The following is a 19890-nucleotide window of genomic DNA, read 5'->3' on the forward strand; positions in this document are numbered from 1 at the left end:
AGGAACACCCATTATATGATGAACATTATCTGAATGCTTACTAGTTCAAGTGTGAACAAGATATATCCCCTACCTTAGAGAAATTCATGAACCTCCAGAGGTAAAAAGGATTCCCTTATAATTCCAACATTCACATTTTATAATGACATTGCTGAGCTGATTCTTACTCTGATTGTCATTTTCATATTGCTAGTTGAACATATACCCAGAAAAGATTACTGTCCTGTAATCTTTCATTGTTTTTACTTGTCTTTAACAGTCTTTCACTGTTTTTACTTGTCTTTTAATCTTAATTTAGATCCTTTATTTATAAAGTATAATTCTACTTTTGCTAACTTCCCAGCAGATTATTATATCCTCTGCTGTATATTCTTACAGCTCTGCTGTAATTTTTGGCCACTATGTTTAAAAATACCTATCTACTTCTCCTTTGTTATTTCAGCAAATTCATAATGTAATTATTGCTTTGGGATGTCACTTTCATCTGTTGTTGGAATTAGAATTATTGTTAATTCAGATTTAGTAATCTTGATTCATTCCACCATTTGATGAACATGGCCTATTTTAATAGTTACTGAGTTTGTGGAAACATAACTGAATCTGTTTATGACATTTAGCATGAAACTTGGTTTCCTACAGTATCTACCTTGGTTACTAGGTTGGTGATTAATGTATCATTTCATTTTATTTTGAGGCATAATTCAGGATTGCTTCCAAACATAATATTAAACTTCCAAAATATAGTACTTCTGTTTTCTGGGTTTCTAGATTTTTTAAAAAATTTCTGAACATCATTAAAATATCAGCTATGAGATTTAATTTACTTCATGTAGAAGTTTGGTAAACTTCTAGACTATATGCTGTCACAGTTGAAGGGAAATTTTAATCTATTTAGATCCATATCACATAAATATTAGACGTATTTGAAGAGTTTTTACAACTATCCTTATACTAAGAGAAAACAATACAGGAAAATAGTTTCTTACACTTTGCTCATCTGACTATGGTCAGATTACATGTCCTAGAATATTCCTTATGCATATTCTTAGTGCCGAATTTTTTTGTTATTGACTCCATTGTACTTATATTTCCAAATCTCTAGATTCTGCCCAACTTGGAAGATGTGTATGAATTGCATTTTTCCATGACTATATAAACTAATTTGTGCCCTCTTAAACTTGTCTTTTATTGTCTTAATGTGAATTTATATCACGTTTGCTATTTTACTCTGATTTTTAGTTGTGCATCTCTTTTCTCTGCCTACATTTTATAAATACTTCAAGTTTTATCTTTTTATCAAAGCACTAAATTATTTTTTGTTTTGACTCAGTTTATACTTATTAGGTTATTTTCCTTTTAGAAACAAAATATCAAATGTAAAAGGGGAATTTAAAGAGTTGGGTGTAGTAATCCATGCCTGTAATCCCAGCTGATTGGGAGGCTAAAGCAGGAAGATTCAGAGTTCAAGCAGCATAGCAAGATCTTATCTCAAAAGGTGGGGAGATTTAAAGCCAACCTCAATAACTCGGTGAAGTCCTGAACAACTTAGTGAGAACCTGTCTTAAAATAAAAAATTTTTTTAAAAGGGCTGGGAATGTGACTCAGTGGTTAAGCACCCCTGGGTTCAATCCCTGGTACCCATACCCTGCAAAAAAGTGGGGAGAGATTTAAAATGGAGAATAAGAATTAAGTACAAGGTAGAATGTTATGAAATTTTCTGTACATAAAAGAATATGAAAGAAATAATGCCCTCAGAAATAAATGTACAAGCCATAACTTGACCAAAATAATGAATGGGATATGTACATAATATAGGCTTATCCATTTTATAGGACAAATCTGTTATCATTCCAATATGCTGATTTTTATGAAGTTAGCGATAAGCAAATTATAATTTTTCAGTGGAAAGCTTAAAATTCATGTGACCATTTCTTTTCCAATTCAGGTGGTTTTATCACTATAACTATAGAATTCATTATCTAATTTAAATTTAGCCTTAATAGTCACTTTTTAAAACTCTGATCATCTCTAGTACCAAGAGTTTTTGAGGGAGGAAAAACATAAGAAATCCAGACCAAATGACCTACCTTTAGATTACTATCTTCTTAATATTCATTATTTTTTAAAATTTTATTGTACATATTTAAGGAGTATGATATTGTGTTTTGATGTACATAGTGAAGTAATTATTGTAGTTAAGCAAGTTAACCACTCACTGTGTGTGTGTTTGTGTGCGGCAAAGGCACCTAAAATCTGTCTTACACATTAAGGGGAAGTTTAGAATTGTAGGTGTGATTAGGAAGAGGTCTGTCTTACTCCATTTTGTGCTGCTATAACAGAATATCTGAGATGGGGTAATTTATAAGAACAGACATTTATTTTTCACAGTTCTGTATAGTAGAAATCAAATCAAGGCACCAGCATTTGGAGGCCTAGTGAGGGTGTACTTGCTGCATTTTTATATGGAAGAAGGTGGAAAGAAAAATTAAATGTTGTGGGAAGGAATATTTGTAAGTCTGTTATAAGAAAACCAAATTTGGATTTTTTTTAAAGTGACTCATTTTGCACAACAGCAACAATAAAAATAAAACAACGATTACTCCAGTGGGGGGGGGAACTCTTGCAAACAAATACAGTGGTTTATTTGGCTCATTTATTTTATCTACTTATTTTTGTCATGTTACAGCATTAAAGCTAGGTCCTGAATCATTCAAGTTTGATGGTGCAGTGGAGGCCGTGGCTGTCCGGCAGGCTGAAAAGTATTATATCCTCCGTCCAGAAGTAATTGAAACCTATTGGTACCTATGGCGATTTACTCATGATCCAAGATACAGGCAGTGGGGCTGGGAAGCAGCACTGGTAAATAAACCAACATTTTATTTTATCTGTAAGAATATTAAATCAAGCTTTCTTATAATGGCATGTGTTCTTATCTATGTTAACCTCAGTTTGAGAAACTAGTATGATTTTCATTTTTCTGATGAAGAAACTGTTAGTTCATTTAAATTTGTTGAGCAATAGAAACAAACCTTGAAATCCTGTTTTGTTTTCTAGTCAGAGTAGTTTGCTGCCAGTATTTACTTATTATCCTCATTGAATAACTATGAGGAATTATTTTAAAGGCAATTTTCCAATGTAGCTGTAATATAAGTAATTTAATTTTTATATTGTTCTCTTAATGCTTAACCACTGGAGGGGGGAAAAGTCATAAAATTAACCAGGTGCCACTTGGGTAGATGACCCCCTGTTCACTTTACCTTGAGTTATGAATGATTCCTTAATGGATCACCATGAAGGATCAGTAAATTGTTAAAAATTTTCTAGATTGAAAAATAAACTGTATATTTAAAATTAGGAAATTTTAATTATAAGTTAAAGAAGCAAACAGTTTACTCTTAAAATACTACACTTTCAGGAAATCTCATGGCCATCATTACCTGAGGAAGAAAAAGATGAGACGTTTATAAAAATATAGCTTGTTTTATTCTCTGAGATTCACTAGTTATGATAAATAGTTCTAACTGTGAATAATTATATCAGATAATCTAATCTAAGCTTGTAGTCTAGATAAAATGACTAATGAACATCCCAGGTAAGATGAGTAGTGCTAGTAAATTACCCAACGAAGAATGTATGAGGTATATTTTAGGGCAGAACATACACTGATTTATATGCAGAAAATGTGCGACAGTGGCAAAGTTGGAGCTCTTATGTGGACAGCCTTACGTGCCAAATCAAGGGTACTTCACTGAGTTATTTAGGAATAAAACACACAAACACACACACACACACACACACACACACACAAACTTTTGTCAATCACTATCTGTGTTTTCATATGCAAAGTGGTAAAAAGTTGTTTGGTAATCTAAAAAGCCCTTCAGACTTTCTTTTTTCCTTACTATTTCTTACATATGAAAGTTCCCTAATGTCAAGAGTCTGTTACAAAACTACTACAAGTTTTCAAAGGGTAAGGGACTACTGAAAGCTTTTTTTCAGTGGGGAATAACATAGCAATCTGACTATAGTCCACACACTGGTGAATTTGGTGAAGCCACTGCAATAATCTAGGCATAGGGTGACATCTTAAAATAAGGTAAAACAATTACTTGTCTTTTGTCATTCAGATTTAGGTAATCCTTCTGAACTTTAATAACAGGAGAGTGTTAGAAGGAAGGTGGTTTCACAGAGCAGGATCATACACAGCATTTATTAATGCTGCTCTTCCCTGGCCCTGTGAGTCTAAGATGAGGTACATAGTGCAGCTGCTAGTGAAGCACTGCCAGCGGATCCTGCCACAGCTCAGTGGACAGCCAAACTGTTGCCATCGTGGTTTGGGAATAGGACAGTCATATATGTACACACACCCAGGTACATGCACACACCCTTCTTTTGTTAGTGGTGACTTACTAGTGCTTACATAGGTAGGTAAAGTAGTCCTATAATGTATCTATTGACTTGAATGTTTCCTCATATTTAATGGTTCTTATTTAAAAGAATGAGGGAGATATATCTTAATTATATGGAATGGGAGAGTGGGGTAAGAGGTGATGGTAGATACACATCTTGTAATTAAGAAATGCTATTCATTAGCTTATTCTTTTCCTAAAGTCCCTTTTCCCTGTGCGCTTTCTTAAAGTATTCCCTGCTCTTTCCTATTAGAAGAGGTTTGACAAGCTTCAACATTAGCCCACAGCTGTCCAAATTTGAATTATAGGACTTAGGATTTTACTTTTATAGACTGTATGGACACTTACAAATTCAAAGTATAATCTGTTAAGAACGAGAACAAAACCATTATGCTCCAAATTAAAGTTTGGAAAGTGTGCCATGATGAGAAGTGAGAGAATGGAGGCAAAAAAGGCAGCTTCACAACTTAAAAAGAATTTCTCTGTGCGTCACATTTAGCCCCTCCTATTGGGTGTGGAGAAAGTATAGGAAAGGTAGAGTGAGACAATAATGATGAATCTGTTTTCTGAAGCCTTAGCTGTTCCATTTATATATTCAGTTTTCTGAACTGAAGTAAATTATACATTGAAACTCTCCCTCAAGAAATGACTCTAAATGACTTAAGGATTAGTCATGCCTCCCTGCTGTTCCTCAGTATTCCTAAACAACTCTAATAGTTCATATAGTGGTGAAGACATGATAATTGAGGGATACAGTACTTAAAAACTCATGTATTCAAAATGTTTAAAATATTGATAGGTATAAGCACCAAACCCTTTTTAAAATCCAGCTATAATCAAAATAGAACAATAAAATGAACGATTTGACTATACACTTTTCAGTGTTAATTAACTTTTTATTAGAAAAGAAGACTAGAAGAGAAAGAAAAGTTGCAAGACTAGGAAAAAGCCATGGCAGTCATAATTAAATAACAACACCTTCACTGGACAGTATTTCAGAGTTAGGTAGAACAGAGAAGGAAAAGAAGCATAAATGTTTTCAACTTTTCATAAACGATTTAATTCTGTAGTGTGATATGCCTGCATAAGCAAGATATTTGATTGCTTTGAATTAAAAGTAGGATTGTGAATAGATTGCATTTGAATTCAGAATTCACTTTTATTTAGGCATGTTCATAGATGTGAAAGGAAGTATAAATTTAGAATTTTTAATTTCTAGCCAAGTAATAGAGCACACTAGTTAATATTATAGAGCAAATTGCTCTGCTTAGTTTTTCCATCAGAAAAGCAAAGCTATCAAACTCATAGAGTTGTTGTGAAATTTAAATGTTGGTGCCTTCGGCACGTAGTATTTCATATTAGCCCTTAAATTTTAAGTAGAGTAGGTATGTAGATGAGCTCTTCCTGGTAGTTGGTATCTAAATTATATAATGATAATAACAATGTCTGGCAAGAATGTGTTTTTAGTAAAAATATACTAGTAAATCTCTTACTAGTATTAACTGCAGAAAGCTCCTAAGTAATACTTTAACATGTTGTAGATTATTGTTTGTTCTTGGAAATGATAAAATTGAAATTCATTTCAATTCATTGAAATGATAAAATTGAAATTCATTGAGTTCAAGCTGACCTCTGTCTTAATTTGTCAGAATCAATGAGGCTTTATTGTGCCAGATAGGTCCCTAATTCAAAAATTTGATACCTAAATTAGGACAATATAAGACATCAGAGAAAGACTAATGAATTTGAGAGAGGGAGAGATTCAGTATAAGTTAATTTTTCAAGTATGAAAATATTTCCATTTCATAATATATTATTCTTAAGCTAAATATATATTTATATTATGCTTAAGCTAAATATATATATTCATACATATATATTTTTTATTTCATTTTATTTGTTTTTTATTTTTTATATTTTTGGCCAGGGGGTACCGGGGATTGAACTCAGGGGCACTTGACCCCTTAGCCATATCCCCAGCCCTGTTTTGTATTTTATTTAGAGACAGGGTCTCACTGAGTTGCTTAGCGCCTCACTTTTGCTGAGGCCGGCTTGGAACTTGTGATCCTCCTGTCTCAGCCTCCTGAACCGCTGGGATTACAGGCATGCTTCACTGCACCCAGCTCGAATATCTTATTAATTAAAGAATATTTGACATATTATCAAATTTTATACAGATTTTTAAGAACTTTTGATTGTGATTCTTAACCTTCAAAATTTGAAACTCCATGAAATTGTTTCTTTTGTTGATTTCTTTTACAGGCTATTGAAAAGTATTGCCGGGTCAGTGGTGGATTTTCTGGAGTCAAGGATGTATATTCCTCTACTCCTACACATGATGATGTACAACAGAGCTTCTTTCTTGCTGAAACATTAAAGTAAGTAAATATCTTTAAAATCTTTTGAAAAGTAAATTTATTTTCTAACCAGTACATCAAAACACAAAAATCTTACGTATTAAGAGGAAAGGTAATATACAGTGTTTTGATATGTATACATCGTATAATGTTTAAATCAGGTTAAATATATCTAGGCCTTCAAATATTTGTCAATTCTTTATGGTGACAACTTTCAAAATCATTTCTTCATTTTGAAATGTACAATACATTATTGTTATCTGTAATCATGCTATTGTGCTGTGTACACACCAGAATTTCTTTCTGTCCAGCTGCAACTTAGTAACCTTTGATCAAGCTCTTTCCCTCTCTCCTTCCCCTATTCTCTTACAGTCCCTGGTAACCACCATTCTATTCTCAACATCTGTGTGATTAACTTTTTTAGATTTCACATATGAATGAAATCACGTGGTCCTTTTGTTTCTGTGCCTGGTTTATTTCACTTAACATAATGATCTTTGCTTCCATCTGTGTTGTTACAAATGACAGGATCTCATGGTTTTTTTATGATTGAATAGTATTCCATTTTGTGTCACATTTTCTTTATTTATTAAAAATTTTTATTGTAGTCTAGTTTGTTGTATGATTGCTAGATGATGCATTAAGACTGTGTGATATGTTACACTAAATTTTATTATGAATATCTTTTTATGTAATTGGGTCCATAAACCTTCAGCCCTACCTCAGGAGGAATGAGTTAGACCATAAAATATTTTATCAAATAAGTAATTAGTATCTTTATCATTTTGTTCTTAGCTCTTTAGAGTACATTAGAATCACTTGGAAGTCATTTTAAAACACAGATAAATGGGCCCATACCCACAGAATTTTAGTAAGTCTGGGGTGAATTCTAAGAAAATTTGCATTTCTGACAAGCTCCTGCTGATATTGATGGTGCTGGTCCTGGGATCACACCTGACCTCTCTGCTCTAGCTAGTTAAATGTTAGGAATAATCATGGAATTTTGATGGTACCAAATGACATGGCTATAGCCAGTGACCCCCCTCCCCAGTGAGGTTTTTCATAAAAATACACATAAAAGGAATGATTGCAGGGAAGGGGAGCAGCAATTTTTGACATATATGCAAAATCCCAGGTAGAAAACTCTGTAAACCACTCTACGAGAAGGTGGAAACCTTAAGTCTTACTTTAGACTTGGGAGAGATGTCTTCAAGATTAAATTTATGAAATATATCTAAATATTTTGAGAGATTTAGATATTTAGTGAAGATTTTAGCTGCAATGTTAATATAATAAATGTACAACAGCCTGCTTTTTATGTAAGGGGAAGAATTATGCAAGAAAGAAAAACCTATGAATAGTCTCTTTAACAAAAGAAAATGTTTGAAGACATTTGTTGAATCTTGATTGTTTTGTAAAAATAGGCAAATGTTATCACTCTACCAAATATCTATAATTGAAAAAAAAAAAATATTCTTTAGCAATGGTTTTGGTCACTCCAAGAAATTGTTAGTTCACTGTTTTTTCTGAAGAGCCCTTTAAACTAAAAGATGCCAAGGAACCAACCTCTGGGAACAATTCTCTAAGCAGCAACCTGTGATTATCTAATGAGTATATACCATTTGGATTCTCAATAGTTTTATCGATGTTTATCACTTACTAGTATTAATTAGTTCCTCTTAACAAAAACTTTGAAAAGAAGCACAGTGTTGCATGCCTGTAATTCCAGCAACTTGGCAGGCAGAAGCAGGAGGATCACGGGTTCAAAGCCAGCATCAGCAATTTAGCAAGGCCCTAAGTAACAGTGAGATCCTCTCTCAAAAGAAAAAATAAAAAGAATGTGACTCAGTGGTTAAGCGTCCTTAGGAACTCTGGTATAAAACAAAACAAAACAAAACAAAACAAAATTTGAAAGAGTGTAGTACTTTATATCTGTACCTCAGTGTCCTACATCTATTCATCTAAATCTTCCATTGAATTAGGTTTTCATTGACTCTTAGCTCAGTTGTGTATTTGAAATTCTGACAAAAAAAAAGTATGTAGGTTAAGGATTCATTTCAACCACTTCTAAAAAAATTTTTTTTAGGTGTAGATGAACACAATACCTTTATTTTATTTATTTGTTTTTTATATGGTGCTGAGAATCGAACCCAGTGCCTCACATGTGCTAGGTGAGCACTCTACCACTGAGCAAAACCCCAGCCCTTATCTACTTTTTTTGAGTTCATCTATATCAGGCATTAAATGACTAAGTGTAAAAGTCAGAGGTCAGTCTTCCTTATTAAATTTATTATTAAAGAGAGGTAGCATAAGACCAAGTTTGCCACTACAGCTTGTCTGCTTTCTCCAACACTGTAGTCTCTGGACCAGAAATTATGTCTGTATATCTGTAAGTCTTGCTTGTATAGTTTTTCCTCTCTCTTTTAAAAATTGAACTTTAAATATAATTGCAAAATTCTGGAAAACTATGTAAGAGTATGTCAAAGATCTTAAATGCAGTCTTGTACTTCTAGTTACAGGAATGTGTTCTGAGAAACACATTATTGTGCAAATGTCAGAGAATGTACTTGCACAAACCTAGGTTGTACAGCCCACTCCACATCTAGGCAATATGGTGTAACCTATTGCTCCTAGGCTACAAACCTGTACAACATGCTACTATACTGAATACTCTAGGCACTTGTAATCAGTATTAAGCATTTCTGTATCTAAACATCTAAGTATAGCAGAGTTACAGTAAAAATATGATATAGAAGATTTAAAAAGAAAAGTAGACTCATAAGGGCAGAAGTTGCTATGGGTGAGCTGACCAGTGAGTGGTGATTAAATATGAAGGCCTAAGGCATTATTATACATTACTATAAACAGTATAGACACTGTACTCATAGGCTACACTAAATTTATTTCAAATAGTTTTCTTTCTTAAATAGTAAATTAACCTGAACTTACTGTTACATTTTTTTCTTTCTAAACTTAATTTTTCAAAACATTTTGACTATGCTAATATTTAGCTTAAAGCACACATTACATAGTTGTTCAAAAAATGTTTTTTAAAATATTTTTGTGTAAGCTTTTTTCTGTTTAAAAATTTTATTTTATTTTCTAAAACTGTTTTGTAAAAAACTAAGAAACAAACACTCAATAACCTGGGCCTACCTGGAGTCAGTATCATCATTATCACTTTGCCATCTATCTCTTGTTCCACTGGAAGGTTTTCAGAGGCAGCAGTGCACACAGAACTGTCATCTCCTATGATAACCTTCTTCTGGAATCTCCCTCAAGGACCTGCCTGAGACTGTTTTGTAGTTATCTTTCTTTTTCTAAGTAGGAGAAATGTAGTTACTACATAACTCAGTAACATAGTCACTTTTTTCAAATATTATGTACTGTACATAATTGTATGTGCTATACTTTTATGTAGATGGAAATACAGTAGATTAGTTTACACCAGCATCACCACAAATAGAAGTAATGCATTGTGCTATGACATTATCTCACTAGGCAGTAGGAATTTTCAGCTGTTATAGTATTATGGTATCGGTGTCATATATGTGATCCATTATTGGCCAAAATATCATTACTTGGTTTGATTCTATAATCAGAGCTACAGAAAAGGATTTATGTACAAGACATTTATTTATTGCTGTTACAAAAATAAGAATTATTACATGTTCAGTAACAGTTGAGTGGTTAAATGGTCACAGCCACAGTAGAGGTACTGTGGAAACAATAGCAGTTGTGTTTATATAGGCTTTTCACAGTATTAGGTAGGCTATTAAGTGCACACATGCATATATGTATATATGTGTAGAATATATAGGTGAACATGCTTCTAGGATTTCTGAATATAAAGAAGTGAACTGAGGATCATAATGTTTCCTAGCAATATAAAAAATGTGAACTGTGGTTTGGCTTAATTGGCTTTTTTAAAGAATACTTTTTATTTTGCTTTATATTTTAAATAAATTCATTATCCATTTAGGAAAAAAAATGAAGCTGGATCCCTGGTAAATATCAAAATCATTTTACATAGAATAAAGCTTTAAATATAAAAAAGGAAAGAAAATCATGAAAAATTTGGAATTTTTTTCCCCCAATGCTGGGGATTAGTATGACATGATACAAAATCCAGAAACCATAGAAAAAAAAGATAAAATTTTAATTGCATATAAATAGAAAATTTCTGCAACAAGAGAATAACATTAAACAAAGTAAAAAGCTGTATGTGGTGTTACACCTCTATAATCCTAGCAACTTGGGAGACTCTGGCAGGAGGACCACAAGTTCAAAGCCAGTCTTAGCAACTTAGTGAGACCCTGTCTCAGAACATAAAATGGGGCTGTGGATGTGGTTAAGTTCACCAGGGTTCTATTCCTGGTATCAGAAACAAAACAAAATGAAACAAAAGACAAACACTGGGTAAACAGTGGATTCATTTGAGAGAGAGGTAGGGGAAGGGAAGGAGAAACCTAATAATCAGATACCATGTTTTACTGTCAGAGGCTTAAAATTTGAAAAAGTTGTACTCTGGGTGTTGGCAAGGATAGAGTGAGAGTATTGTTTGATATGAGGGTGAAATTGTTGGAAAAGAACTTATTGAAATATTGAGTGCACATTGATTTTGTTGCTGTGGTCCCACTCCTATCACTTATCCGATAGGTATACTCTCCCAATTAAAAAAGATAAATGAAGAAGGGTGTTCTTCATTTCAACATTGTTAATATTTTTTGCTCTTACGTTGAATAATTAAGATTAAATACTATTTTTCCCTTTTTGGTCACTCTCCAGAACTTTTCATTTTAAGGTAAATTATATAGACATCCGTCTCCTTTGTAATAAGAAATTAACTTCCTTTAATTATTAAACCAATTCTTGATGTATTTTTTGTAAGTTTTCTGGGTATATGCAAACATATAAGAGTATGTTTATAGGTTATAGATAAAATAACCTTTTTTCCCCATAGATAGGATCATATATACCTATTGTTCTGAAACTTGTATTTTTCATCTTAATTTATACCTAGAGAAGGTTTTCACATTGGCATATATAAATCCACTGAGAAATGTATTATAATTTTTTTAATCAATATCCTATTATTAAATATATAAGTTGGTTCTAGATTTTTCCTGTTATAACCAATATTGCAGCAAATGTCTGTGTCTGTGCTTCCTGTGTGAATATAAATATTAATCAGATTTTTAGAAAAAAATGTCTGCTTCAGAGGATATGCATTTGAATTATGGTAACTTTAATTAAACAAAATTAACCAAGAGTGGTAACTATTTACAAAACTTCTCAGAAAGCTCTGGAAGTTCATGGGGGAGAATTGAGAGGGTACTCTGAGAAGTACTCAAACACTTAGGTGTAGTACCTGATAGCGTGAGGTAAGGTTTGAATAGATCTTTTTTTAAAAGTCAGTGTATTTTAAGTCAGTATTTCTTTAAGTCAGTATTAAAGTTTTTTGAATCTTAAGTTAAAAACTCAAATGACAGACTAAATTCTCAGGTATTTTTTATAGGTTATAAGTTTTTTATAGGTTCTCAGGAAATGAGGTAAAATTTTAGCATTTGCTCACTCTTTAAACCATCCTTAGAAGTGGATCGTTGATTCTACCTCTTTGGTCTTTAAGTAGATCTGTTTCTTTACTAAATTCATGATCACCAAAATATAGAAAAGATGCATTGTAATATATGGAACAGTTGGTCCAACAAATGCTTATTGTTAAGTGCCGAATAAGTGCCAGCTTCCGTATCATGCATGTGCTGGGGATGTATCCTGCGTATAACAGAGAACATCTTGACATGAAGGAACTCACATCTAAGTCTCACATATACTCTCCTTAACTTATAATTGCTATGTTTTGAGAGTCTGCCTGTAAAAATACACCCTATGTATGTCATCTGTACTTGCCAGCATTTCTCCCCCTTGTCATGCTTTATTTCTCTTCATAGCACTGTCATCACCTGATGCAAGTTTGTGTTTTATCTCTACCAGCACACTGCATGAGGGTTTTTATTTTAACTCATCTGATCGCCTCAGCACCTAGCACATAGCACTCTAATCATCTCTGTTATGTAAGGGAAAAAAGGCTATTTGCATCTCTACTGTGGCTACTCTTAAGTAGTAGTTTTTAATGGTGTAATTTTATCATTTTCAGTTGTATTTTTAAGGTATTCCTGATCATCCTATGTAAAACTTTAAATTACTCCTTCATTCCCTATCATTTTCCCTACTTTGCTTCATAGCACCTATCTTCTAACATGCCATATAATTTTCTTAAACATTCCCCAACTAGAATATAATTTACAAGATTTTTATATCCCCATCATCCACAGTAGGGCTACACATATAATACATGTTTCAGTATTAAATAATTTGTCAAATGAAAAATTGTATCATTTGATTCCAAGAGAGACATCTGAATTAATGGCAGTTTTATAAGATCTTGCAAAAGTAAGAGTGGAAAGAAGAAAATAATAGACCTATGTAATTTCCTGATTGGAGCTTAAGGTTTGATTTCAGAATTCAGTTACTGCCAGTTGGTGGTAATAATGGATTAAGGAATTGACAAAGCAAAAAGAAAGGGCCCAAGGCAAGGTATAAAAACTGGAGGAGTCTGCTACAGAGTTGAAGATGCAGATGTCTACATGAAGAGAAAAACAGAAATGGTACAAATTAGCAGTTGTTAGAAGTTACTCAAAAGGAATAACTTTGAAGAGTGGTTGTCAAGCTTGAGTATATGTCAGAATCACCTGGAAGGATTCTTAAACCATGGATTGCTAGGCTCCATTGACAGTTTCTTATTAATACGTCTAGATGGGACCTGAGAATTAGCATTTCTAAGAAGTTCCCAAGTGATGCTATTCTAATCTGGGAGAATTCCCCCTAGAGAACCATTAGGATCTGTGGCTCTGTTGTAAAACATTTACGAAAGCAGTTAGGGATCAAGGGGGTAACTCTGTGTACAAGGAAGCTAGCATATCATAAAGTCAGACAGGCAAATCATTGCTTAACTGCTGCATTTTACGTAGTCCAGTCTCTTCAAATAAATATGTTGGAGGGCCAGAACTATTTATTCATATCTGCTCTCTGTCACTGTAGGTTTAATACCTCTTATTAGGACCTGACATAGTACAATCCAAATATTTGGCACTGGGGTGAGCACACACATACAAACCCAGTGAATTTTACGTTTACCATTCAATTACAAGTATTTCTTCAGTTTCAAAAGTGCTTTGAAATATCCTTGCCAGTTTCTTTGACTACAGTAGAGGGCGCTAAAACCTAAATTGTATTGTGTAGCAGTAACACAACAAGGTTATTTTGCTTTTCCATTTTTGTCCATTAGTCTTTTTTTAAAGGTTTTAAAATCAGCTTTATCGAAGTGTTTTAAATGTATTTACTTCATTGTATTTTAACAAATAAGCCTGGTAACTGGCACCCTAGTTAAGTTAGTTGTGTGATGTGTAATGACATTTTGGTCAACAGTGGACCACATATCCTACAGTGGTTCCCTAAGATTATACCACCTAGTTACATTGTAGCCATATTAGTTTATGTTAAGTACACTTTTAATGTTCACACAAAAAAGAGATCATCTAAGTCCTTTTCTTATACATTCCTGTCATTAGGTGAAACATGACTATATGTAGAAGATTTCCCATAAACAGTGTTTTCTAGCCATTTCTACCCCACAGCAAAACTCATTTCTGCCCTCTGTCACTGTAGGTTATCTGTTCTGAAGTTTCATGTAGTTTGAATCATGTAGCATGTACTTTGTGTCTTCACAAAGTACTATTTCAGGGTAATATTTTTAGAGTAATCCATGTAATATTTAGTAGTAACTCATTCCTTTCTGTTGATAAGTAGTAGTCTATTATTTGTGCATACACATTTTGTTTGTTCATTTGTATTTTTGAAAGGAATCAGGAAAAAAATGACTTGTTTCTTGACCATTTGACTTTATTTAAATATCTTGTACTTATTTTTTTCTTCGTAATTATGTTTTCCCTTAAAATAACTAATTTAATCTAATTTTCTATTGTTAAAAGAATGATCATCAATAATTGGCTAATAAATGAAATTCTAAATGGTTTTAATCTGATACTTCTTAATGCAGACTATAGTAACTAAAAAGCTAGAGTGGTCATGAAGAAAGACTGAAATGATTTTACATGATACATAAAATATTATTAGGCAAAATAAAATGGAAAGTCATTTTGTAAAAAGAGAGATCAAGCTTGAGAAAGTACCTTTAGAAACATACTTAGAAAACTAGAGTGCACCAAGAACACTCACTAGAAGTTGTGAGAAATAGGATTTTAGAATCAAAACAGGGACTGGACATGACTGAACCTTGAGGACAATATGCCAAATGAAATAAACTAGTCACAGAAAAGTAAATAATGTATGATTCTACTTATATACGGTATCTAAAGTAGTCAAAGTCATAGAAAGAAAGTAGAATATTGGTTACTAGTGACTGTGGAAAGGCAAAAAGAGAAGATGTTACTTAAAGTGTACAGAATTCCAATTTTGTAGGATGAAGTAGTTCTGGGGATATGTCTCAGAAAAGTGTGAATTATATACTATTGAAGTGTACACTTAAAAATGGTTCAGATAGTAAATTTTATATTATGTGTTATTACCACAGTAAAAAAAAAAAAAACACCAGGGAAGCAATGGCATGCTTAAAAGGGAATCATAAGATAAAATGCAGAATGCCTTTAATTCCAGCCCCTTCCATTCAACTTTTCCCGTCTCTGAAATTCTCACTCTCTCCTGCTCTACTTTTTCCATCATTTCTAAAATATTGACAAGATCACGCTTTATATGTAACTTACTACAATGCATGCAATAATTTAATAATTTAATATAACAGATTATATCCCTGGTAAACAAATAGGGTGAAAATGAAACTAAGACCCAAAGGAAGGAAAGTGATTTTTTTTTTTCATGGTATCCAGGGCTGCTGTAACACTGAACTACATCCCCAGTCCTTTCTAATTTTGAGACAGGGCAGTGCTTAGTAGCCGAGGGTCTCACTAAGTACCTGAGGCTGGCCTTGAATTTACAGTCCTGCCTCAGCCTCCCTAGTCTTTGGGGTTACAGGCATGCCTGGCTAATAATTTGTTTTTTTAATTACTGCTATGATTATAGTTGGATTGAAAAAAAGTTTATGAATTTAATGTCCATTTTCACAAAACTCTAGAAGGTAACAGTATGAAGACTTCAGAGAACTGATCATGAAGAGTTAGAAAGGGTTTCTAAGAACAAGTTCTTGCTGGACTGATTTTGTTCGTTTTATATTGTGTTAATAATAGACATGAGAGCAGAGAGTCCATGAAGACAATTACATTCAACTATGTATGAAATAGTGGGTTTCAAAACACTGCACAGGAGACAATGAAAGATAGGGATCCCTGAGAGAAGGAAACCAAATAAGGCGAGCCCTGTGATTGGTCAGAACTTGGTGGGGGTGGGGGTGGGAGAAGACAACTTGCAGTAGAACATAGCCACCTCCCTGAGGAGAGAGAGCTTTGAGTGCTGGGAAACAGTTCACAGAACAGTACGAGGGAGGTGAGAGCTGCACAGAGAAAGAACCCAAGGGAATATCCTTAAATACTCAGCAGAGTGCTACATCACATGCATGTAAGGAACCTACATGAAGTGAGGGAAGAATTATCTGAGAACAGAAGAGGGAACAGTTTCTGGCACACAGGGCTATGAACAGGGCCTATCACCAACAACGGCAACCTGCCTGGAAAAAAAGAAAATCATAATTAAAGGATACTAAGTGGGATGGTTCTGCCTTAGTAGTGAGGAATAATATGGTGCTTTGGATCTACACAGTAATGAAGCAGAACCTAAAAATATCAAACTGTTTTCCAAATAACCCAGTAACATCCCAGAACAAAACTCAGGATTTATAGAAGTATAAAATATCCAGTACCTAACAAGAGAAAATATACAATGTATATCATTCAACCAAAGTTTTATGTGTACAAAGGGACAGGAAGGTATGACCAGTAATAAGACACAATAGAAACTTAGAACTGATACAGTTGTTGAAATTGGCAGACAGTGATATTATAATGGTTGTAATTATATTCCATATATTCAGAAAGTTAAGACATAGAAGACATAAAAACTCAAATCAAACTTCTTGAAACAAAAACTATAATGTGTAAATTGAAAAATATACTGGTATGATTAATAGCACATTAGACATTACAGAAATAAAAATTAGTGAACTTAAAAGTATGCCAATAGAAACTGCCTAAAAGGAAAGGAGAGAGAGAAAAGAGACTTAGAAAAGTGAAAAGAGCATCAGTAAGCTATGTGACAACTTGAAGTTGCTTAAAATACATATTAGAGTCTCCAAAGGGGAAAACAAAGATGGTAGACCACAAATATTTAAAGAAAGAATGGCCAAACTTTTTCAAAACTCAGGATAATCTACCTTCAGATCCGAGAAGCTTAACAAATGCCAAGCACAAGAAACATGAAGAAAACTTCACCAAGGTACATTATATCTAATTGTGTGATAAAGAAAATCTTAAAAGCAACCAGAGGAAAAAACAAGTTAGATAAAAAGAAGTGTATATAAGAATGACAGCAGGATAAGAACTGTGAAATTTTGTACATCTCTTCTAGTAAAAGAAATTGGAGGGCTTAGAGTAATTTTACAGAAGATCTTTATAGTGTGGCAGCTTATGAATTTGGTAAAAACAAAACTATTTGCCACCTAGGATTGATTGAGAATGTTGAAGAATCAGTTTATTATATCATGACAACAACAAAAAACTATAAGGAAGGTCATCCAGTTACTCAATGAAATACACAATAAAAAACTAGAAGGTGCCAACATGAACTGCCTGAGTGTAAAAGAAAACCTTGGCAACAAATAGCCTTTGGCAATAAGTACTAGAGAAAATACAGATTATTTGTACTTTCACATTGTTGTTGGAATATCACCATTTAAATAACTTTTCCAAGTTTATATTCAGTAATAAAAATGTGGTAATTAAAGACAATGAGGTATGTTATATTTACATAACAAAAAAGGAAAGTAAGACCCAAAAGGATCAAACTGTTCTCAAGTAACCCAGCTATAACCCTGAACAAGACTTAAGATTTTATGCATTTTTTAAAATGATAAAATTTAAAGATTGAACTATATTCTGTGTGAAGGGAAATCATTCTCCAAATGTAAAAATATTTGTACAAGAAAGCGTAGGTGATAAAAATAGTAAAGAAAGATTTTTAAATGAGGGTAGAGTTCTCATTGGAAGCAAAATCAGTATTTCTTATGAATACAGGTACAAAATATGTAATCAAATTTTGACAAGTCAGATTTAACAGCATGTTAAATAGAGAATATATCATGACAGTGAGTTTATCCTAGTTAGGAGGGTTGATTTACCATTTGAAAATCGATAAATGAACTAAAAAAGAAAAACTATATGACCCCCTCAATAGATGCAGAAAAATCCTTTAATAAAATCCAACATCCCTTCTGATAAAAATTCTGAGCAAACCGGAAATAGAAGGAAACATCATCAGTCTGATGAAGGGCATGTATGAAAACCTACAGCTAGCATCATACTGAAAAACTTAATGTGTTCTATCCCTCTAAGATCAGGAACAAGACAAGGATATCTGTTAACTTCTGTTTACCACTGTATAGAAGGTTGTAGCCAGGGCAGACCAATATGAAAAAAAGACATCCAGACTAGAAAGGAATGAGTGAAACTATCCTTTTTTCCATTGGTAGTATGGTAATCCATGCAGAAAATCCTATGAAATTTACCCCCAAAATTACTAGAATAAGTGAATTTATCTAGGTTGCAGATAGGGAATCAGTGTATTCAAATGAATTGTGTGTACCAATAATGAACAATCAAATTGAAACTAAGAAAAAATATCATTTATAATAGCATAAAGATAATGGAATATTTAGGATTAAATCTTAATAAAATATGTGAGAGACCTATACACTAGAAATTAAAATTATTGCTGAGAGACATAAAGAAGACCTAAATAAATATTTGTAGCTCTGAAGAGTTGATGTTATTAATTTTCCCCAAATTAATTCATAGACTCTGCAATTCTATTCAAAATGCCAATAGTCATTTTTTTGTAGAAATTTGACAAACTCTTCCTTAACTTCCTATGGAAATTCAAAGGACCTAGGGTAACCAAAACAAATTAGAAAAAGAACAAGTTTGAAGCTTAATGCTACCTAATTTCAAGATTTATTATACAGCTTTGATAGTATAGTGTGACACATCAGTGGAACAGAATGTTGAGTTCATGACTGTGGGAGATAGGGACACCATACCTATGAATAACTGATTTTTGACCAAAGTACAAAATCAATGCAGTGAGAAAGGATAGACCTGGCTACAAGAGGTTCAGGGACAACTGGATTTATTTATATACAAAAATCAACTCAAAATGGATCAGAGTCCTGAACTTAAAGTCTAAATATGTACAACTTAGAAGAAAACAGGAGAAAATCCATTAAAACAAATTTAGCAGTTGGGTTTAGAATTAAAATTGTCTATTCTTTGAAAGACATTGCTAGGAGAATGAAAACACAAGCTATACACTGAGATAAAATCTTCACAAGTCATATATCTAATAAAGGACTTGAATCTAGAATACATGAAGAATTTTGAAATCTCAACTATAATATAATGAGCAATCCAATTAAAAATTGGGTTGTAAAAGCATCACTTGTTGAATTTATATGAGATTAAGAGAGGCCATATGATCCAACCTTCCTACTCCAAATCAGCATACTGCAGTGATACATATATAACCAATGTGTGTAGAAGTGTAGTTCAAAATAGCCACGTTGTACACGATGGAAAGTCAACCCTGAAGAGAATGAAATCATCATTTACTGGTGAATGGATAGAATTGGAGAGCATCATCCATGCCAGTCGCACAAATCAAGGGTTAAGTGTTTTCTGTCTTATGTGGAAACTAGAGAGAGAAAGAGAGAGAGAAAAAAAAAGTACAAAAAAGGTATCTTATAAAAATAGAAGACTAAAAAGTAGAGGAAGGGGATAGAGAGGGAGGGAGAATAGTGATCAAATTATGTGCATTTATGAGTA

The 19890-nt window shown here is 33.1% G+C and overlaps 1 protein-coding gene across 1 annotated transcript in view; it reads left to right on the forward strand.

Annotated features, from left to right (window-relative positions):
- MAN1A2 (mannosidase alpha class 1A member 2) overlaps positions 1-19890 on the forward strand; it is a 168430-nt gene that overhangs the window by 142088 nt on the left and 6452 nt on the right. The window contains exons 11-12 of the mRNA XM_079109401.1: positions 2687-2859; positions 6672-6787. Coding sequence (XP_078965527.1) covers positions 2687-2859; positions 6672-6787 — 289 coding nt within the window. The remainder of the gene's footprint in view (positions 1-2686; positions 2860-6671; positions 6788-19890) is intronic.

The sequence above is a fragment of the Sciurus vulgaris genome, assembly GCF_902686455.1.
Source record: "Sciurus vulgaris genome assembly, chromosome: 1".
Lineage (NCBI taxonomy): Eukaryota > Metazoa > Chordata > Mammalia > Rodentia > Sciuridae > Sciurus > Sciurus vulgaris.